The following is a 24,546-nucleotide window of genomic DNA, read 5'->3' on the forward strand; positions in this document are numbered from 1 at the left end:
TGGTTAAACATCTTTTCACTGGTCATGTCGATGCACAGTTCAAACTGTCGGATGAGGTCATTAGGCGCATTCCATCTATGGTAAAAAGTCAAAATTGCCAAAAGTGGAGATACATGTTTTTCATCAGACAATGACGACATGCTAGTGTACTCCTAAAAGTTGACAAAATCAACATTTAGCACACAGACACATTGAAAATATACTGTACAGTCTTTCTCTATTGCGAAAATGGATCAACATTTTTTATGACTCATCTTGTTCATAGGGGTGTATGCAAAGACTTTGTCCAATAAAATGTTGTCTAGAATGAGAGTGTACCACCCCCAACTTTTGATGTCAATAGAAAATACATCAACACATCAAATTTGACCAACCATTTCATGGGGTCTTCGTGTCTTTGAATGCTGTTTTCCGCCTATTTCTTTGCTAGTTTTAGCATGAGGGGGGCAGAATAAATCTTAAAATGTTGCCAGTTTCAACACTTACTTTCATTTGAAACAACACATATCAGGTAGGAAATATTGCACAAAAATAAAAGTATAAAAATAAAAATTACAGATGTATGGTTTTCTTCTCCAGTTTTATGGTTTAATTTAGCACATGGCACAATCAGCATGTATACATCTGGTATACATAAATAAATATTAAATATATTTATACATAAATATACATATAGAGCTGTTAAAAAGACACTTGCTGAGGCCTCAGATTGGGGTGCTTAGTGTAAAACTACTACAGACACTAACTTACTCTGCCTTCTGGATATTGGTGCTTTTAGCCAAATAACTGAAATCGATCTTCTAATGGTCATTTACACTTTCAGGTCAATGGGAGCAAATTCTTCATAAAAGCCCTATACATATATGTATGTATGCCCATATTTATATATATATTTAAAAAAACACAAGTCGGGTTTTTCAGTGTAAAGAGGCCACTGTCCAGTCAGAGAGGAACTCTTACAAAGTCAATGGAATCATGTCAGTTAGTTCAGTTCAATCTTAAGCTATTGTTTTCTCTTGCATGTAAAATAATAGATTTATTTTGTAATACTTAAGCAAAATTAGACATATGTAACTTCTTTTTAAAATAACAAAAATTTATATTTTGCAAAGACAGTAGACAACCATAGACGCAGCTGAAACACTACTTGTGGTGAACAAAATCAAGGCGATGGTAAAGAAGCCCCCACACCCCACCCCCATCACACAAATATACAACAAAAAACATGACAAATGCAATCAAACACACACACACACACAATTATTCTCACACACTCACCTCAAACGCTCCCACTCATACTCAAAATCACACTCACACACAGCAGTCAAACAGTGCTCTGAGCGTTGCGTGTAAGTGTGCATTTCATGGAGATCTTGACACTAATAGATAATTTCGTTGTAAAAGATGCACTTTTCTTTAAACAAAAACAAGTACGGTACTTTAAAAGTCTCCAGTCTTCTCCCATGGCAAAGTTTCAAACAAATGATTTTCTGTGGAACCAAGAAAATCTTTAAAACACCACGCGTGAGGTTATGCAACTGGAAAATGCGTTGCTGTTAGCCGTTTAATCAACTGTGTTTCGCGCTTGTTGAATATTTCCTGCACTTCCAACCACTCAAGTCAGATCGCAACATTACACACAAACTCATCTCAGGGAAAGTTTGTCAAATTGAGAGAGAAAAAGAAACAAGCTCTTTATAAGGCATTGAAAATAAAATAAAAAAGCAAAGCAAAAAATATTACGCAGAAATCACCTTAGAGGCCACTGTTTTGAAACTTGTTTCCCACAAAAGACTGTGATGGGAAATAAAATGCACTTTCCTTTGATTTTTTTCCGTTATTTATTCAAGAAAAAAGTGATCGCCCCATTTGCACGACTTAAAATTTGCTTAAAAAGGCGTGTTTTTCTTTTAAAATGATGATTAGAAAAAAATACTGCTTGAAACACTTGTCCCTTTTCAAAGGAAATAGAGCAGTTCTGTTTTGGCAGGTTCACACAATTTGACATCTGGAAAGAACTTGTCGCTCCTTGTTGCAAAAGTCTATTCAAATTATTTTGTTTCCATCATCATCCCGATTCCCCTGCTCTCGCAGTGACATTTCCATAAAACCGAAACCTCTCCCTCCCATTCCCTCCCGTTTTCCAGATCTTTGTAAAGCTATACACGCGTAGTGGAGTGCGAATGTGGCAGGTCGGTGGAGTTGAAGCCGGCTGTGAAGGTGTTGTACGGATGTAGATTCGGCATGCCCACCAGCGAGTTAGGGATCATGGTTATGGTATTTGGCGTCATGAGAGGGATATCGTCAGGTGAGCGGCGTAGTGTCAATGTGTAGTCAGGAAGTGAAGCAAGCCGTAAGGTGTCACCAGGCGGCCCTGCGTCGCACTCGTGGTGCATCTGGTTGACCTGCAAGGACATGATCTCCTCCTCCGGTGCATGGCGGTTCACGTCATTGGTCGTGGTGGCTCGCAGCGGACTAGGTTGCGGGTGCTGCTCCTGGCGACGTTTGTCCTTGCGGTAGTACAAAGCGGCAAACGCCAGAACATTGAGGAAGAGTAGCGAAGCCCCGACTGCGATAGTCACGCTTAGCTCTGTAGAGTAATCCCGTGGGTTCTCCACCACTAGAGGGCCTGGCTCCTCTTCTCCGTTCCATTGTTCCTTGCCACTCTCACTATTGTAGGCCGGAGACATTGGGGGGCGCTTGGTGTTGAACGGCCAGGCTTTGCCATTGGGTCGTTTGGTGGAAAGGGAATTTTGAGTCGTCTCAGGTGGTGGCACTTTGGTGGTGGTGGACGTGTAGTGGAACATATCGTGTAGGTTGTACAGATGAGGAACCAAGTGCTTCCAGAACGCCACTTTAGTGGCGCGGTAGTGATCACGGACGCGTGGCTTTAGGCCGATATGCAGGTACAGTTGGTCTGTTGGATTGTATTTGGACCAGGCCACCTCTTCAAAACGATTGGCCTTAGTGTGGATGAACTTGGTATCCTGAGGTACTGGCTTGTTGGGATCTCTGCAAAACAAAAAGAAGATATATTAATACATGATATTACAAAATTTAAATTCATGGTGTGGTTGCTAGAGAACAACCCTTATGTGGTTCCAAACCTGTATGACTTTCTTTTTTTCTGGGGAGAAGGAGATGTTTAGAAGAATGTTCACACTGCCTTTTGCTATACGATGAAAGCATATAGTGAGCAGGGGTTGTCAATCTTCAAAAAGGACAAAAAAGCACCATAAAAGTAGTCCATACAAGTGTTTTGAAGTTATCTGTAGCTCTCAAATCTAATTTTTGTTCACATACATTCAAATATGGCATGTAAAGATGTCACAGATTTGACTTTTGGGTCACTTAAAATAAGGTTGTCCGAGGTGTTACAAATTAGAAATCTTTTCAAAAAGTCTAGTTTGAAACGTGTGTCAAGTTTATAGAAATGTAATATTTGTATACATGTTGGTTTCATACATTTAAAAAAAAAAAAAAAATCCATAGCATTTTCTACAAAATAAATAAATAACAAATTAAAAAGATTTAATGACTTTAAAAATGTCAATTGGTATTAACATACTTTCCTTGCCTTGTGAGTATACACAACTTATTATTAAAAAAAAGTTTTCAAAATATCTGATATTTTTTTTTTTTTAACATGAAGATCCAAAGGGGTCATGAAGGTCCAAAGGGCTTCTCTCTGTTTTATTATTATTATTTATTTATTTATTTATTTATTTTTTAAACATTGTGTTTCAACAAAATGGCTTCCTGCATGTTGGTTTAGGTTTCAGGTGAATCACCATGCTGTTTCTGTTTTCAGTGTAACACTACCTTTATTCTTAATCAAACCTTGCACAGAGACACAAAGAGCTTGCACCTTTGCACCTTTCCCCATGGAGTTTGTGCCATTCAACCCATCACGTCCACAGACATTGTTCATCATCACTATACGCCCCTGTTCATGTATAAAGAAACTAGGTGCTTCCTCCAAAATCCTAATTTTCCATTTCTCCCCTGTCTGACATTATGTTACAGCACCTCTGCCTGCTGGGCTTTACGCATCCCTGGCTCGTTCTGTGTAAAAAAAAAGAGATGGGCCAGAGGCTTTTAAAGTGCAATACAAATGAATAAATCAACAGCTTAGATGTGCTTCAGGATGCAACTTGTTTTTGATAAAACAACAGTAGTGCATCCATTCCGTTAATTGCTTTGGGAAAGCAGTGCAGATTGCATGAACAGCGAGTGTGCTGATAGAAAGTGGACCATATTAATCTAAATGCTTGGGGGGGGTTTGAGATCCTGGCATGCAGCCCTTGTTTGTGTTGTAATACCCTTTTGCCTCCAGGGGTCACTGTTTCTGCAGTCCTCCAAGCATTGCGAGCTCACAGGAGAGAGAGAAACAAGGTGGCCTCCAGTCCCCATTTAATTGGACTATTGATTTATCGTCTGTATTAACATATGGCACATGAATAATTATACATCTACTTTTTGTCTTGTATTGGGTCAGTCAGCAGAGATTCAGATGAGAGCTTGAACAGAATCTGTGAGCAAGGCTTGATAATCATCCAATCAGTGTGAGGGATGGATCATCTGCTCTGAAATACAACATGATGCCATGACTTGAATTGCTATGTTTGGAATATGCCATACTACTCTTCTGTGTGTGTAGTATGTATACTTTGCACAGTGTGTGAATTTTCTGTATGTATATAAATTTAGTGCACTAAGTGGGACGATTTACTACATTTGCCTAAATGTGCACTACATTTGCAGTATACAACACAGCATACTGCATAGGACACTGTGCCCCACGATTCAATGTGCTTGACTTGACCTTCTATTTCCAGTGTGACAAATTAACTGAATATAATATCAACCACGATTTTTAACATCTCTTTTTTGACACATTTGATCACATTCCCAAGAATTAAGACACTTTAACACAGAATGACCATTTTTATTTCTGAGATGATAATTTTGAGATGACACCACTTGCTGCATTTAAGTAGGCAGTATACAATATATATATATATATATATATATATATATATATATATATATATATATATATATATTATTGTTGCATTCTGCATACTGTCTGTTTCACATACTAAATAAAAAAATAGTAGGCAGTATATACTATACCCTGCACAGTGGCAACAATGTAACTGTTTGAAACATTCCTTGTTACATTCTGCATACTGTTTTACATACTACCTTTTTATAAATAGCAGGCACCATTCAGTACATACTGCACAGTGAAAGTGTAGCATTCAAACATTTATTGTTGCAACTGAATACTGTTTCACATATTAATTTTTGTTTTAAATAGTAGGCAATATACAGTATACTGGGGCCGGATGTAGGCATGGGCAAGGGTGGGCTGAGCCCACCCAAACGTGAGTCTTGCCCACCCAATCAAACATTTTGGAAACATGGTTTTAAATAAAAAAAATATTTTTTCCAATTTGTGCATTGGTTAAAAGCAATATGGGGGTGGGCTGTGTGTTGCAAACATTAAGGGTGGACTGTAGACTGCCCAAGCAATCACAAAACAGCACAGGAAATGTGTGGTGTTTTTCTATTTTTGTCATTGGCTGAAAGCAACGACATACTCAAGAAGTGGCTGCTGTAAACCAGAGAGTCTGAGACATCATGCGAGCGAGAACAGTAATAAGAGATATTTTTGTGCAATGCATAGGTTTTTAATGCCCATAAAGAAGCCTGGTGCTGTCTCAGTGTGCAGTGACCATGTGGCTGCTGTTACCACAGGCTCCCTCTTATCAGATATCTCCCTGACTCCCTCTCCCTCCACATCAGCTCCCCAAAATCACGCTGCGGGGGTTCGTGAAATGCTGGACCTGAATTATAAAGTAGAGGTCTGCGCGGGGTGGATTTTCAGACCTGCTCCCGCGAGATTTTGTCCCGCTCCCGCAAAAAAATATGTAATATTTTGTCCCGCTCCCGCCTGCAACTTTCACGTTTTGTCCCACTCCCACCTGCCAGCCCGCAGGTAGTGGTCTGCACAAATTTTTCAGTCCCGGTCTCCTAAGATTCTGTCCTGCTCCGGTATCAGCCTTTTTTTTTTTTTTTTTACAATTCCCAACCAGAAAAAAAATATATATATAAAAAACTGGAAAGAGAGAGAGAGAGAGAGAGAGAGAGAGAAAACACATTTTGTTATCACTCTAATATTGCCAAATATCTGTTTGACCTTTGGCTGGTTTCAAAGTTTTGTTTGTAGCACTTTCCACCGCATGGAGCACAAGGTGTCTAATAATTTGTATGAATTAGTCACCAACCTGTAAATGGTTTATTTTTTGTTGGTTTTGCGCAATAGACATAGAATAACATGAATAACACTCTGTACCTTAAACACGTTAAATAAATTTGAGGAACATCTATTTTTTTATTTAGGTTTTTATATTTTGCAGGAGTCCCGCGAGTCATTTCTTTCTCCCGCTCCCATGCACACATCATCCTGCGCCGCACTTTGTTGCGCCGGGTCCCATTGATTCTGCTGCCAATATTAGCTGATAATACCATACGTGATCATGATTCATAGCTGGATACAGTGTTTAGATGAGAGTTGCTGTCTGTCTCCTCTTGTCTTACATCTCTTTTATACACAACTTTTCACATTGCTCTGATAGTTTGTTGTTTATTGTTTTTCATTGCACTTTAAACTACTCTGTTTGCCGTGAAAATAACCTTTGGTGGTTACATGGCATTACTTTCCATCCATCCATCCATCCAAATTCTCGTATTCCCTAAATGACTTTACACATATAGGTTCACTGGTAAAAATATCAATACCCTTTACTACCCTACAAAGGCCATACTCATTAACTAACATTGAAACTGAGAAAATGGCTCGAATTATTTTGATGTGGTTTTGTTGTTACTGCATTTTCACACAATGGTTACTCTGAATTTCAGCAAATGAGACAAACTCATCTGTCACCGGACAGATCATAAGAGACCCGTTTCATTCATAACTCTATTTTGCGTTTTGCCTTTGTGGGGCAGGATCATTGCATATTTCATTTCTGTCAAACAGAATGAATCACAAGCAGTTCCCAACTGTGTCAATTTTTATGTTCTTAATCTTGATCTCTCCATTTAATATATTTCCTTTCACTCCATCTTTATTTTCCTCCTTGATATTATTTCTCTCCACTCCATCCTTGCATTTGTGGGGACTCTGATTTGTCTTTGTAGTTTGCTTTAAGGCAGTAATTCTAATTACTCTGAAAGTGTAAAGTTGTCAGGGCCCACTTCAATCTTATGATTATATACAATGTTTATCCAGTTTATTTATTTCAATATATTTTTCACTATGGGGAATAAGTGTTGGGCCTTATGATCATGACAATTATGGCAATTAAAGACAATAAATTAGCAGTCGGAGTAACCCAAACCCCCCCCCCGTCCCAAATGCCCACCTATATGCCCACCCTATTATAGCTGGCAGGAGCCGGCCCTGCAGTACACACTGCACAGTGATAACAATTTATCATTCTACTGTATGGAACTTTCATTGTGGCATACTGCATACTGTTTCACATACTACTTTAAAAAAATAGTAAGCAGTATACATTATACACTGCATATTAATAACAATGTAGCATACTACAGTATGAAACCTTTATTGTTGCATACTGCATATTGTTTCACATACTAGTTTAAAAAAATTAAGCACTATGCCAGGGGCATCCAAAGTCCGACCCGCGGGCCACATCAGAGCAGTTGGAGGGCGAGAGATTTTAGAAATAGAACAGAATTAGGCCCGGTATGGAAAAATTATATGAAATTAATATTCTGGGCACTGGATGTCGCTATCACGTGCAGCCACTGTTCACAGCGCATCATCTCCACTAGTGCGTTCAGTGTCACCATCAGCTTCATCCACTGGCAGAGTTCAACAGGAGTTTGTAATACTCCTTATTTCCAAGGATGAACCGCCACACAGAAAGAATGATGCATTTATTAAAGGATTAGCATCATGTTAGATACTTTACTCATGTACTTGTTCTTGTTAAAATGCCCTGATACCTTGCATCATGCAACTGGGCTGTTGTGCGAGCGGCTGCACAGAGTTTATTGAGCGCTCACAGAGATGCACGATCCAGAACGTCCTCTGTAGCACTGGGAAATATAATTAATTGCTTCGTTCTAATATTTAGTTGAAACAAGAAAAATTATTCACGGGCATCCCAGCGGCATTTGAGTGAGGACACACTGTAAGAGAGCACTTAAAACATTTGCACATCTGTGCCTGATGCACACGCTCAGCTTGCACATGCACATCTACGAAATAAAATAAAGTGCAATAATTCTGATCAAATTAAAATCGTATTTGTAACGCAAGTAACAACAGAAGGTATAATTGTATAGCTATAAAGATTAATTCCTCTAAAAATAAAGAGTAATTCCTTGTATCAATTCATAAATTGATAAAATGTAATCTGATTCTAATTATTGTGATGGGTCACACCCAACACTCAGTAGCAGATCTATGTTCTTTGCAGTGACACTGAATGGACTAAATGATAAAATCTAAAAGATAAAAATGTAAATAAGTGAGTATAATATTTGGTATAAAACGCATCACTGTTCCATTATAAGTGTTCTTTGTGAGTGAAATACCCTATCCTTTATTTACATGTAGAGCCTACACATGCATACCATATAGCACAAATTATGATTAAAACTTGCATAATATTAAGTGTACAATATAAAGATTATCCATTAGGCATTATCCAGTATACACCGTGCAGTATTCATTAAGCAGTACACTAGCATTTAATTCCAAACATAGCTTATGATATCTGGGATGGTAACAGAGATGTTGCAGGTTTGAAATACTAAACGACTGCTGACTACTAAATGACAACTAGTCAAGTCAAGAGAGATCCCGTCTTACAGGAAACAGATTCTGTGCTAGGCCACCTGAGCAAAACGGCAGCCACATCTTAGAAAGCAGAAAGCATGCTTTCATGTTTTTCTTGGGTTTTATTTATTTATTTTGCTTCTGCAAGTAGAAAGGCCAAATTGAGATAGGATGAATGTCAGCTCTGTAGCCGATAAATAAACATTTTTATTAGGCTGGTAATGATCCTGATGGATATTGGCAGCCGGACCATGATGACTTTGTAGCTGAATATCAGTAATTAAGTTTCAAAGCAGTAGACGGCAGAGGTAAGGTCATATTGATCTGCCTCGCTGCAACATGCCAGCGAACAGGACATCAATGAGCCTGCAGTGGCGCAGCGTATATGAATTCTTGCTGCGTGGCGTGCGAGTCACAGTCAGTGTACTTGGGGCATTCTCGGTTAATAGGAAAGGCTGGAATTTCAATATCGCCACACATTCTCATAATAGTCAATCAAGCGGCTCGCAAAACACAGCATGTTGGTGCTTTGCAAAATGTGGTGAGTGGGTTTGCAATGCCGCTGACTGCCGATTTGAGGTCAGTTCAGTGATGTTTTATAAGCGTTTACAGAATAAGACTGCTGATCTGTTGTGAAGGACATAATTTCGTGTAGGTGTTCCACATGAGAAGGTTTAGCTCGAGATGATGCTTTCGTGTCGCTGTGAGTGAAGATGAATAATTTAGAATTACCTCCTTGAATTAAAGTAGCACATTTGGTTTATTTAATTTACAATATTACCCATAGGAAAGAAAAATCAAAAATATGATGTCTTTAATATCTCAACGGTTTATCCTAGACATCGCAGCTTAATGTGAAAAGTCAATCAGATTTCAAAGTCTGCAATCAAAAGACAATTTCAAATCAAAAGAAATTTCGATTGGAACTCAAGCATTTCTCATCAAATTCTTCCAAGACCAAATTCTCTGAGCTATGCTATCCACATTTATTAAACAATTGTCTAATTTTTGTCTATTTTTATTTGTCCTGTTTAGGAGAAACTTTTGAGATAAAGTTGATACTGAGATGAACCACAACTGAAAACTGCTTAACATCTCCTGAGATTTGAAAAAGCAACCTCTGAGCAATACAATTTTCCAGAAACAAACTTAATTTAATTACATGCTAGGTAAATGTTGCTATGTCAATAATCAATATAAAATACTTTCTCCAATGCCTGAACTGGTGTCACATTCATACCACTTATCCACATTTTGGGCAGTGGGTGTGTGTGAGCAAATGGAGTCAGCGAATTAGCTGATAGCATTCTGATAGCATTCCGGCTTCTCCACTTAAACTGGCCACTAAACCGATTGGATGTTTTTCGACGGTTCAGGCCACTTGGGTTTGCCCAGTGAAGCGGTACTTCAGCCCCTATCAGTCCTGCTCATTCAGATATTGTGTCCTGAGAGGAAACTATTCTACAGCCTATGAGTTTCTGAAACTAGAGTGGACTTAACACCTTCCAAACACCAAGGAGAAATTTTCATTAGAGAATCTGACTTCAGCTGTGAAAAAGTCAATGTGTCTTGGTTGCAAATTAAGACTGGATACTAATTACCTTCATGGACCTTTATCCAAAGGGGTTTGTTCCAAACCCCTAACTCTAAAGCCCAAAATATTTTTCAGTCAGACGTGAACACTGAGTCCACGTACAGGATGCCTAACGCAAATCTTTTCATCAGCAGATTGCTTGAGGACAGCCGGTTATTTCTAACTGCGTGTCTTTGAACACGCAGAATGTTCATACGCCTGGAATTATTTGCACTAATTAATGGGTCCACAAGGTGGCAACACTCACATCTGATCCGTTGCTGTCACGAAAAAACGCTAGAAGAAGATATAATCACCGCTAAAAAACAACAGTGGATGTGCAAGTCAAGAGTGCGTGTGTGTCGAGTCTGAAGGAATCTAAAGACATCTTTATGTGTCTAAACTGCTGAAGAGAAATGGTCCAGTGTCTCATAGCAGTTGTAGAGCGCATGCGCCAACCCCCTGTGTATGCGCGCACAGTTATATGGAGTATAATTTGACAGGCTCGCGTTCGGCTGTACGCAGACTCTGAGCATTTCCGTCAAAATGGAAGTATACCTAGGGCTTTAGTATTAAACTTTGTTAGTAACTCGTCCCACATCGACTATCCTACAAACATTAATGATATCTCAAATTGTGTGGTTTGTTGAGGAGAGGTGTGCTAGTAATTTTCTAAATGATTGAACTAACAATATTTGCTTTGACCCAAGCCATATCTGTAGACCAGGATCTCATAAAGACTTGTGGGCGGGTTCTTTTGAATTGGTGTAGTAAGCAAGCAACCACATAAAAACCACCTAGAATACCCTAGCAACCACGTAGCAACACACTACCAACTCCATAGCAACACTGTAAAATAAAACCCAAAACACCTCAGCAACCACATAGAAACTTCCAGGCAACCACCCAAAGCCCATAGCCTCAAGGTGGCAAATTCTGCGAGAATTGTAAAAATTAGTTTTTACATGTACAGTACTTCCTTATCCAACATGATGAGGAAATTGAAAATGTTGCTTCTGAAATTTCACATACCCTGAAATCAACCCCATACTGCCGAATTACTGATGAACGCTTTCCCCCATCAAACATGTTTGCGTCATTTCAATTGTGATCACCATTTCCCCTGGTGCAACTTATTTTGTCTCGGAGGTTACACAGGTTCTAGTCCCATGGGAATCAGAAAGTAATCACGTTCACATTTACAAAAATGAGCGAAATTCTGTGGTTGTATTTTCACTCTAAAATAAAATTTTTACTCCACTGGTGGTTAGGTTTAGGGTTGGGGTTTGGTTTAGGGCGTATGGTTAATAAAATATGCAATCCTGTTGACTGTATTGCATCATTTACAACTAATAATACTTGCTTTTGGTGCCATCTTGTGGACATTTCACCTGGAACCCGGAGCTCACACAAGCCCATTTGTTGAACAACACTTCCAGCTACGGCCTCTGGGGGCAGTGATTAAAATTTTGTTTAGCACAGACTCATTTTAGCAGCAAAACTTTTGACCTACTGTTGCCAAATTCATGGTTTGATTAGTCTGTCTTATCATACGTCTTCATACCAAGGTGACATATAATAATGCACATATAGCGTTGTCATGATACAGCTTATTTATAGCAGTGCCATCTTTGATTTTTGACTGGAATGACAATGAGGCTGTGAGGGATAGACATACAGTCTCTTCAATGGGCTGTCCTGCAGTTTAAAGTGCTTATGATCGTTCCGCAGACATGACATTGAAAAATATCTTTCCAAGAACATTCAGTAGACAAAATACTTTAGACAACATGAGTCGTGGAAAATCAGATGGGATCAGGTAGATTCATACAGCTTTATACTAAGCGTGTCATTGAAGAGATAGTAAGTCTATCCCTCACAGCCTCAAAGATGGCGCTACTGTAAATAGGGTCTATACTTCATTTAAAATACTGTAAAGTCCTGGAACATGTTGTATCCAGGAATCTACCCTGACATACTGTACTTCTGAACAGTTTTGTGTAAGTTACTCTAAAAAGTAATTAATTACTAACTACAAATTACATCTTCTACAGTGTAATTAGATTACTGTACTAATTACTCTGTCTAAAAAGTAACTGCATTACTTATTATTAATTACTTTCTAAAACCCTTATCAACCTCGACCAGATGAAAAATACAAGGATAGACATGAAACTGTTCTTTTAATTCTTTCAAATAAATCATATAAAAACAAATAAATTATTAGTGAACAGGGCAAAGAATTTAAGTGAGCTGCATTAAATTAGAAAACATATATTTTAACATTTGAATTTAAATTTCGATTTTAAATTCACTACTGTTTTATATAGAATTGTTCTATAGTCTATAAAGTATTAAACCAATTCCATCAGAAGTAACTAATTAAATTACTGAAAAATTAAGAGTAATCCCTTACTTGTTTCCAATGAAAAAGTAATTTAATTACAGTAATTAATTACTTAGTAATGTATTACACCCAACACTGCTTCAGAATGCCATATTACAGAACGAAGTGGTTTAGTTCTCAGGCTAATACACTACTAAACTTATTTCACACACATTCAAAAAAGTCTTTCAAAGGTATTTCAAATAGCAGTTACAGAGCACTGACTACAGAATACATCTAATGAATATGACAAGGTGCAAAAGAGTCAGAGTTATTTGATAGAGCAGCATTGCTTATTCATTACTCTAGTATGAAGCGCTTGGATGATCATGGACACAGAGACACAGAATCCGATGGGGCATCATAAAAGCCTCTGTTTCCACTTCAGTGTGGCCGAGTGCTTGGCCAGGGTCACTTATTTCACTGAAAACTCCATCTTCAACTGAAAGTCACTGATTTAAACTCAAGGTAGTGCATGTACTTTTAATTTTAAAGTTTTATACCTAGGTATTATTTATAAATATAGCAGATAGTAAATATAGCACCATGTATTTTTTCACAGCATGCTTCAAGGTCCACATTGGCTTTGGTTTGGAAGATGCAGTGTTACACTTTGACTGTTTCTTATAATTCTATGCCGTTCTCGAGATCAGCAGATGAAATGTATAACATGAAACATTGTGATACTGAGATCATTCTATCAAAGATCTTTTCTGTGTATGATTGAAAATATTGAATTGCTAACTAAAAGTCTTTTGAAGTTAAAGTGATTTTGAAGTGCAGCCATGATTAATCCCACACTGATTTCTCATATCAAAATATATCTATTGGAGAAGACAGAACAGTTCTTTATACAGTAATTAGTGGTGTTTACTAAGAAAATGTGTAGGTCTTTTAGTTCTGTGTAGTCTCATGTATTTCTGTGTTTGTTTTATGTTGTTTCATGTTGTTTTTATGTAGACACTTGACTTGACTTGGAAAGGATCACTATTACTATTCATTCTCGGAGTAAGGGATTTAAACAAATCATTCAAAAACGTCTAAAGTACTAAAGCTTGGCATGCAACACTGTTTGGGCTAAAGACATGAATGCTATGTCAAATCATGAAGTTTGTTGAGGAGAGATGTGCTGGTACTTTTTAAGCATTCAGAATTAGGATTTTAACCAGGCAGACAATAAAAAGACTGGAAAAATCCCCTAGACTTACACTGAAAGAGGGACCCAGAGACATATCTAGAGACCAGACTTATAGGTGGGCTCTTTTGCTATGGACCAGTAAGCAACCACCCAAAACATCTTAGCAACAACCTAGCAATGCCACCAAAGGTGACCACCTAGAACACCTTAGCAATCACATAGCAACTCCCTGGAATTTCATTCCACCAACACCAGTCAAACAGAAAATGTAAAACTAGTTATTTTTACAATAGAGAAACTAGGCTCAAATGCTCAGCATTAAAACATATCATATAATCTTGAAATCAATTAGAACATCTCGGTATCATGGTCAGTGACATTTATCTGCACCAAGCCAAAAAGTGGCAATGATTTTAAAGTGATAGAGGCAGTTGGAGCACACTGACACCTGTGCACTCTTCATTATGAGTTATATTGATCGGTTGGGTTAGGTGACTGATGGTCAACATGTGTCCTGACTCCTGCCCAAATCAAAATCAAATCAAATCCCTTTATTGTCACTCAACCATATACACAAGTGCAACAGTGGGTGAAAGTCTTGGGTGCAGTTCCAAGCAACATAGCAGAATGACAATTACAATATACATCTGATTTACACATAACACAGTTTACACATTTTGTTACACAACACAATATACACCTAAAAATATACAATATACTGTGTACACAAAATAAGAAGACTGTATCCAAAAAAAATAAAATAAATAAAAATACAATATACAGTATACACAAAATAAGAAGACTGTGTACAATAAAAATACACTGTCCCCCCCACCCCCACCCACCCCATGTAATCAGTGGAAATAAATATGAATTGTTGTGTTGACATTCAGCTGTCAGTTGATAGTCAGTTGCCAGTGTGTTATTAAGTGAAGTATAAAATGTGGGTCCAGTCTGAGGCTAATAAAGTGCGGTGCTGATATATGTTGATCGTGAGAGAGTTCAAAAGTCTGTTTACTTGGGGGAAGAAGCTGTCATGAAGTCGGCTGGTGTGGGTCCTGATACTGCGATACCACCTGCCTGGTGGTAGCAGTGAGAGCAGCCCATGGCTCGGGTGGCTGGAGTCTCTGATGATCCTCCGAGCTTTTTTCACACACCGCCTGGTATAGATGTCCTGGAGGGAGGGAAGCTCACCTCCGATGATGTGTCTGCCAGTTTGCACCACCCTTTGCAGGGCTTTGCAGGGCTTTGCAGGGCTTTGCAGTTGAGGGCAGTGCTGTTGCTGTACCAGGCGGTGATGCAGCCAGTCAGGATGCTCTCTACAGTGCTGGTGTAGAACCGTGTGAGGATGTGGTGGTTCATTCCAAACTTCCTCAGCCATCTCAGGAAGAAGAGACACTGGTAAGCCTTCATCACAATGGTCTCAGTGTGGACGGACCATGTGAGTTCCTCAGTGATGTGGACACTGAGGAACTTGAAGCTGCTGACTCTCTCCACCGGTGCTCCATTGATGGTGATAGGACTGTGTTCTCTGTCTTTTCTTCTGAAGTCCACCACAAGCTCCTTGCTCTTACTGACGTTGAGGGAGAGGTTGTGCTCCTGACACCAGTGTGTCAGAGTGTGCACCTCCTCTCTATAGGTTGTTTCATCATGGTTAGTGATCAGACCTACCACCATCGTATCATCAGCAAACTTAATGATGGCATTGGAGCTATGTGTTGCCACACAGTCATGTGTGTACAGGGAATACAAGAGTGGGCTGAGAACACAGCCCTGCGGAGCTCCAGTGTTAAGGGTCAGTGATGAGGAGATGTTGCTGCCCATTCTAACCACCTGGCATCTGCCTGACAGGAAGTCCAGGATCCAGCTGCACAGCGAGCTGTTTAAGCCCAGAACCTGGAATTTCACATCAAGCTTGGAGGGCACTATGGTGTTGAATGCTGAGCTGTAGTCTACAAACTGCATTCTCACATATGTGTTTCTTTTTTCCAGGTGGGAGAGAGCAGTGTGTAGTGTAGATGCAATGGCATCATCAGTGGAGTGGTTGTTGCGGTAAGCAAACTTCAGTGAGTCCAGTGAGGCAGGCAGCACAGAGCAGATGTAATCTCTGATTAGTCTCTCAAAGCATATGCTGATGATGGGGGTCAGAGCAACAGGACGTCAGTCATTTAAGCAAGTGATTTTGGATTGCTTTGGTACAGGCACAATAGTGGACATTTTAAAGCATGTGGGGACCACAGACAAGGAGAGGGAAAGGTTGAAAATGTCCGTATAAACACCAGCCAGTTGGTTCACGCATGCTCTGATGACGTGGCCCGGAATGCCGGCTTTACGGATATTCACCCGTTGGAAGGATCATGTAACATCCGCTACAGAGACGGAGTGTGAACTAACCTCTGTAGATGTAGTTTCATCCGCGAGAGCTCTCTCCACGAGGGCGGTGTTATTTCCCTTGAAATGAGCATAAAAAGTATTAAGCTCATCCGGGAGAGAGGCAGCGGTGTTCACGGCAGAGTTTTTAATACCCTTTGAAGTCTGTGATGATATTAATTTCCTGCCACATGCTTCTAGAGTCGGTGGTATTGAACTGTCCTTCAATCTTGTCCCTGTACTGGTGTTTGGCTGCTCTGATAGTTTTGTGGAGGGCATAACTGGCTTGTTTATGCTCCTCTGCATTCCCGGAATTAAAAGCGGAGGTCTGCGCATTAAGTGCCGCACGAACATCGCTATTAATCCACAGTTTCTGGTTAGGGTATATCCGTATTGTTTTGGTCAGCACTACATCATCTATGCACTTCTTGATGAAACACGTTACGGTATCAGTGTAGACCTCGATGTCGTCATCAGAGGCGGACCGGAACATCTCCCAGTCCGCGTGATCAAAACAGTCCTATAGTGTAGAATCTGATTGGCCCGACCAGCTCTGGATCGTTCTTAGGGCAGGTGCTTCCTGTTTCAGTTTCTGCCTGTAAGCGGGCCGAAGTAGAACGGAAGAGTGGTTCAATTTGCCAAATGGTGGGCGTGGGAGGGATTTGTAGCCATCCCGGAAGGGAGAGTAGCAATGGTCCAAATCCCAGTCCCCTCGTGTGTTGAAACTGATGTGTTGGTAGTATTTCGGTGCTATTGACTTTAAGTTGGCTTTGTTAAAGTCCCCAGCACTGATCTTTTGGTTTTTCACTGATGGCACTTCAATTCATTCTACATTCTACATGCAGCGTGGGCTCTTCATCATGGGCGTCCAGGGCCCCTCAACATGCTGTGGCTTCCTTACTTCTCTAATGCAAATCCGTATATTGGCAACACGTTTCATATCAAGTGCTGGACTTAACTGAGTGGGCCTTGAGACTGTTACACAAACCAAACACAATCCTTTTTAATTCCCAATTGAACTTGCAGTATTCTTAGGGAAGACAAAGCAAGCGGATACGAGAAGCAATTTAGTTCAAAGCTAGAGAAAGAGAATCATGTGGCATTGGGCGGCAGGGTCAACTGATTTTCAAAAGACTTGGGGAAAATTGCTCATTAAGATGCAGTATTGAAATGATTGTTTTTGTTTTCACAATCACATGGTGGATATGATTGGAGACATGTTGGCTCTGTTCCAAAACCTACTGAGCTGTTTCACTGCCTACTGCCTACATAGGCAGCTGCCTTCTAGGGCAGCATCCTAACTGAAATGGACTCTCATAAGTGACAGATACAGAATGCTTCCCTGCAGAAAAGACAGCTTAAACCAGCCTAAGCTGGTTTGCTGGTCTGCCGCTGTAGTCTTAGTGTGGTTTTTGTTGTCAGGTTGGGAGGCCAGATGGCTCTCAGCAAAAAAACAAACATTTTCTTGTTGAGTATTTTTGTCTTGATTTCCAGTAAAAATATCAAGACATTCTTGATACAAGATCCATTTACTTAACATCAGATATTTTGGCTTTTTATCAAAGAGATCGAACAAAATGTTGTAATGTTGTTTATGCTTATAACAAGAAAAATAATATGCTAATGAGTAAGAAAAAAAATGAATTTAAAAGGGAAAACAAGTATATTTTTCTTACCCCATTGGCTAATAGTTTTTTCTTGTTTTAAGCATGAGCCCCACCAAATGTAGCTAGATTTCTCTGAAAACAAGACTTAATATCTTGTGTCTTTTTAATTGTCAAGTGATTTTTTCTTGTTTTAAGGATGTTCAGATATTTTGTTTTCTGGAAACTAAGATGAAATTATTATTATTGCTTTTGCAGTTCTGACCAGTTAAATCAGCTGAAGACCAACCTGGACAGGTTGGGAGACCAGCTAGACCACTTAAAACCAGATAAGACCAGCAAACCAACTTAGGCTGGTTGTAGCAGGTTCTCAGCAGTTTTTCAACATAGACAGCAACTTGTGTGCCATACAAATAGTGCTCCTTGAGCAAAGCGCACAAGATAACCTTACAAGTGATCCCAATAGAGTATCATGCTGCTAAGCTAATAATAGTTAGTAATAATAGTACTTTATTAAGCAAAAGCCAAAAATAAAATAAAAAAATGGGCACAATCACAAATATTAGGTACAATAGAAAGTTTTTAATTGCATGAAACTCTTTTATTGATACTTTTATTAAATTTAATGTATTTTAAGTATTTTTCATTATGATTAAAACAACTAATTAACATTTACATGATTAAAAATGAACTGAGCTCCAAACAATGCATTGGGACCATGTGATGCCTTTAAATGCAGCCTACAGAGGCAGCTCACTAGTTTTGTAACAGAGTTTATCATGGCTTATTGATAAGTCATGTTTTATTCTCAGTGTGGAGGAGTTGGGCAATCTCCCATGAAGTCATGAAAAAACATAAGCGTTTCAAATAGAAATCTGGATTCATCTCAGCAGGGCTCAGCATTCTCAGAGTGGCTTGTGTTCTTGTTATAAGAAAGTATGAGGTGATACTAAGAGAAAATAGGCAGACAAAAGCAAAAGCACAACAATATTGTGCTCGGCACTCTCTCTAGCTCAGCACAGCATGGTCTGTTTGACTGGAGGCCGAATGACACAGTAGAAGAATCGAGAGGAAACATCAAGTGTTAACAGGACAGTCTCTACAGAAATGCAGACAACGGCATTTGAGGCCCATTTGTAGCCTGAACAAAGGTGATATGCACCAACAATTCAGTTATCAAGTGTGTAGAAGGTTCTTGGATGCCTTTGTGTCATAGAAGACCACTGGCCATTGGGTCCCACTTGAGAAATTAATTTGGATGCTAATGCATGCCACTGTGAACTAAATGTGTAGTTCTATGCATTTTACCTTTATTTTTCAATAAATGTAAGAGTTTAATGTTTTTTTTTTTTTTTTTTTTAAACCATTAACCCTTGGGCACTTCTGTGGTGTTATTGTGACTGTGAAACCACAAGACCACAAAGTCATTTTAGCCAGCATATTAGAGAGCATGTGGAAGCATGAAACATTCAATACCACTGAATATGTTTATAATTTTTATATTATGTTTAAACATTTATACTTTGTAAAGTGACCACAGACACCTATTAAAGTTATATATGACATTTTCAGAATTTTAAACAGATTTAACAAAAATTATGATTCAGATCTGTGTTTGTATAACCTCTTCAAACAGAATATTAGTTCAAAAACCTAAAGAGACACAATATGTTGTACAATACTCTAGACATGACATTTTAAAATAAATATTTATAATGTATTATTATTATTATTATCATTATCATTATCATTATCATCATCATCATCATTATTATTATTATTATTATTATTATTATTATGTTATTTTGGCCAAAAATAATTGTGAAATTGAAATGTATTTGAACTCCATAAACTGCAAAAGTGTGGCTGTGGATATTGTTTTTTTTTTAAATTAATTAAACTATCAATTAACTCCAAAAGTGTGGCAGTGGATACTGTTTTTATGATCTGTTGACATTAATCACGTTATTACATTCACAGTTTTCAAATTATTATTATTTTTCCTATTACCAAATCCTAAAAGAAGCAATTAAAATCTAAATGTCTGGTTTGGTAATTATATATATATATATATATATATATATATATACACACACTATATTGCCAAAAGTATTCGCTCATCTGCCTTTAGACGCATATGAATTTAAGTGACATCCCATTCTTAATCCATAGGGTTTAATATGACGTCGGCCCACCCTTTGCAGCTATAACAGCTTCAACTCTTCTGGGAAGGCTTTCCACAAGGTTTAGGAGTGTGTTTATGGGGATATTTGACCATTCTTCCAGAAGCGCATTTGTGAGGTCAGACACTGATGTTGGACGAGAAGGCCTGGCTCGCAGTCTTTGCTCTAATTCATCCCAAAGGTGCTCTATCGGGTTGAAGTCAGGACTTTGTGCAGGCCAGTCAAGTTCTTCCACACCAAACTCGCTCATCCATGTCTTTATGGACCTTGCTTTGTGCACTGGTGCGCAGTCATGTTGGAACAGGAAGGGGCCATCCCCAAACTGTTCCCACAAAGTTGGGAGCATGGAATTGTCCAAAATCTCTTGGTATGCTGAAGCATTCAGAGTTCCTTTCACTGGAACTAAGGGGCCAAGCCCAGCTCCTGAAAAACAACCCCACACCATAATCCCCCTCCACCAAACTTCACAGTTGGCACAATGCAGTCAGATAAGTACCGTTCTCCTGGCAACCGCCAAACCCAGACTCGTCCATCAGATTGCCAGATGGAGAAGCGTGATTCGTCACTCCAGAGAACGCGTCTCCACTGCTCTAGAGTCCAGTGGCGGTGTGCTTTACACCACTGCATCCGACGCTTTGCATTGCACTTGGTGATGTATGGCTTGGATGCAGCTGCTCGGCCATGGAAACCCATTCCATGAAGCTCTCTATGCACTGTTCTTGAGCTAATCTGAAGGCCACATGAACTTTGGAGGTCTGTAGTGACTGACTCTGCAGAAAGTTGGCGACCTCTGCGCACTATGCGCCTCAGTATCCGCTGACCCCGCTCTGTCATTTTATGTGGCCTACCACTTTGTGGCTGAGTTGCTGTCATTCCCAATCGCTTCCACTTTGTTATAATACCACTGACAGTTGACTGTGGAATATTTAGTAGCGAGGAAATTTCACGACTGGACTTATTGCACAGGTGGCATCCTATCACAGTACCACGCTGGAATTCACTGAGCTCCTGAGAGCGGCCCATTCTTTCACAAATGTTTGTAGAAGCAGTCTGCATGCCTAGGTGCTTTATTTTATACACCTGTGGCCATGGAAGTGATTGGAACACCTGAATTCAATTATTTGGATGGGTGAGCGAATACTTTTGGCAATATAGTGTATATCAGTATGTCATATTTTATTAAAATATATTTTAATATACAATATCTATTAAACATAAACAATATAATATACAATATAATTTAATATATATTTTACTTTAATATACTATTTATTTTATTTTATTTATTGAATGTAGAACTGCTCAGACGTGGTTCTCAACACTAACCTAGAGTGACCCAAATAGGCTTCATATATTTACTCTCTATTTACTATATTTATCTATCGGCCTGTATCTGTGGGGTTCATTTTCAGGCCTGGCATCCACTAAAGGAACATTTGTTACTTTGTCACTTCACTTACCCTAGTCTTTTGTCAAACATGGCTTTCCACCCAGATTTCACAGTAAATGGTTGTTTTCATGCTCTATTCCTACTGCAGGGACTTGTAAGTAGAAAAACACGACTGCTTGTAAGCACCATGAAGCGGAAAGAAGAATTTCATTGTGGGGAATGATACATGCTGTTGACATTAAGCGGCACAAGCTCAACATAATGTATACGTATATCCAGCTCTAGGCTCCATATTTACATGTATCTGACTCTGGTACAAATGTAGAATTTAGAAAGATGCCAAGAAGTGCAATCTAGATCACGTTGTGAAGCTGAGTGCACATTTGTGGCTGTTCTTCAGAATGCACTAAGACAAAACCGGAGAGTTTGCTAGCTAAATGGATAGTTCTCCTACAAATGAATGTTCTTTCATCATTTACTCACCCTCATGCTGTTCCAAACCCAGACAACGTTCTTCCGTGGAACACAAAAGCACAATTTTAAAGGATCACTCATCTCTCTTTGCCATGCAATTGCAATGAATGGGAACTAGAGTTTTCAAGCTTCAAAAAGGATGCACTGCAATATTTCTATATTGCAATTCTTTTGAAGCCATATGGTAGCTTCGTGTGAGGAATAGACCCTATAGATATAGATAACACATTAGAGAAGTCACAAGTCGTGAACAAATCATTATTTTGAGTCAGATACTGTATTTTCAATGAATCATTTAAAACATAATAACAAATAATTTTTTTTTTAAAAACCTCGTTTTGTTCACTAATAAGACATTGCTACTTCTGTTATGAACTCATAAAAGCAACAAGGATAGTTAGAGTGGATTTTTCAAGATTTTAAGTGAATTACAACTTAAATTTCAGCCTGTTCCTTATACAAATCAATCTTACTGAACAACTTGGCTAAGTAGAGTTCGACCAATAGTGGATTTTGCAGATACGATAACCGATTAATCGGCCGATTGTTTTTAAAATCGATTTATAGAATGTTAAAAAATGTCTTAGCCTTTTCTTACTATGACGGGCACAGGCATAGAGGCTGCAAGAGCCCAAAATGAATGTAAACAAATTCCCACTAAAGCCCAGAAAAACTAAGATTTTGTGCATAACGTAGAACTCTTATCCATAAACAAGCCTGAAATATACTTAATATTTCGGGACTCTTATTTTTAAATGACGGAAACTTGGCTCAGTTACAATGCTATATTTAAGTATTTACTAAATTACATATTTCACCAGACGTTTTTTATTATTATTAACAAGCTATGAAGTTGGAGACACGATGTATGTGCTGACAGGGCAGGTTTCCATATAATGTCAATTTTCCTTGCATGTCTTCGCTTAAATTTAAGACTCTTGATTATCTAATCAAAATAACATACTATGCATTGAAGTGAGGATAAAAATATGGATAAATATTTTCAATGATTTAAGTGATTTTCAGTGTTTGATTTATTTCACCTAAAGAGGACGCTGTTATACTGTAGAACCAAGCCATTCTAACTGTAGAATCTTCCAGAGCAGAAAAACAGAGGGTAATAATAATAATAATAATAATAATAATAATAATAATAAAATTATCTGCAACTATCGGCTTACATTTTTTGCAGATAACCAAAAAAGCAACTATCGGCACCGATTAATAAGTAAAACCGATATATCGCTCTACCTACTAAAAAGACTTAGAATATACTGTATAGCATGAGTCATGTAGAACACCTTAATTAAACGTTTATGGTGCTTTTGCATCTCTTTTGAAGCTTAAATAGCTCCAATTCCCATTCATTGTAAATGCATGGAAAAGAGTACCCAGTACGTTGCTTTTAAATTTCTCCTTTTGTGTTACATGGAAAAAAAAAGTCATACAGGTGTGGAACGGCATGACAGAATTTTCATTTTTGAGTGAGATACTACTTTAAGATGCAAGTCATGATTTGTGCATTTGTGAGATTGTGAAGTTCATTTTCTTGACATCTAGTCCATTGCTCTTTACTAGCCGACTGCTAAGCAGTATCAAGTATAATCCCCTTCTTACAATAGTGTCAAACAATTGGAGCAACTCTATAGGCCTGTAATATCAAAAACTCTACACAACCACGTCACTAGTATCTCAAAGTGATTCCATAATGTCAGTCAAACTGGAAAGCATTAGATAAGTGACTGCAAGATGATGTGTTTTTCAATAATAAATACTTTTTACATAATAGTATTTCTGAGAGGAAGCTTTTAAAATGACAGAGAGGATGCAGAGGTCACAACGTTCCTTTCAAAGGCTAGATCCTTGAATATTGGTTGCAAAGGAAGTTTATTCATTTGAGTGTCTTCATTGCTTTCGTTTCGTACATGTTAAGCTGTCATGTGAGGTTTTGCCGGGATGTAAAATGTAAATTAAAAGACATTGGATATTTAAAATATAACCCAACCCAGCTTTCTGTTTCAATAGGAAATACATCAACACAGGAAAAAAACTACAATCGTCAAACCATTTCATGGGGTCTTTCAGAGTTTAACTGAGAAAGTCTGACTCAAGTTATTACCCTAAGAGGCAAAATCAAAGTTCAATGCACAAAATGTCCCCTGCCCTCAAGATAATCTGACATTTTCTGGACAGATGTTGTTCTGAAGAATTCTTTAATACGCTTGCAGAATGTTGACTTGAGCATTCAGTCTTAAAAAATAGCCTGCAGTACTCATCCATTAGCATTTCCACTTGGTGCATCTCATTTTTGGCAACCCCTTGTGTGCACTTAACAGTTAAGGAATGATTTATAAATGTCAGGGGGTGTCATTTTTATTGTGACTGGTAAAAGTGGAGAAGCAGCAGCAGTAGGGCCAATCAATTCTTCTCAGCAACAGCGCTTGTCAAATTAGATTTGTGTTGTTAGAGCTGATTACAAGCACTCCTCATACAGATCTATACTGCTTTGTGCTCTGGGCAGAATTGAGCAGGAAAGGGAGGTGG

At 38.6% G+C, this 24,546-nt stretch overlaps 1 protein-coding gene across 3 annotated transcripts in view; it reads right to left on the minus strand.

Moving 5' to 3' along the window:
* Positions 1-570: 570 nt before the first annotated feature.
* LOC127417556 (neuroligin-3-like) overlaps positions 571-24,546 on the minus strand; it is a 242,388-nt gene continuing 218,412 nt past the window's right edge. For all 3 annotated transcript variants that reach the window (XM_051657557.1, XM_051657556.1, XM_051657555.1), the window contains one exon: positions 571-3,012. In XM_051657557.1, coding sequence (XP_051513517.1) covers positions 2,160-3,012 — 853 coding nt within the window. In that variant the 3' untranslated portion in view covers positions 571-2,159. The remainder of the gene's footprint in view (positions 3,013-24,546) is intronic.

This window comes from Myxocyprinus asiaticus, chromosome 27 (genome assembly GCF_019703515.2).
Source record: "Myxocyprinus asiaticus isolate MX2 ecotype Aquarium Trade chromosome 27, UBuf_Myxa_2, whole genome shotgun sequence".
NCBI lineage: Eukaryota > Metazoa > Chordata > Actinopteri > Cypriniformes > Catostomidae > Myxocyprinus > Myxocyprinus asiaticus.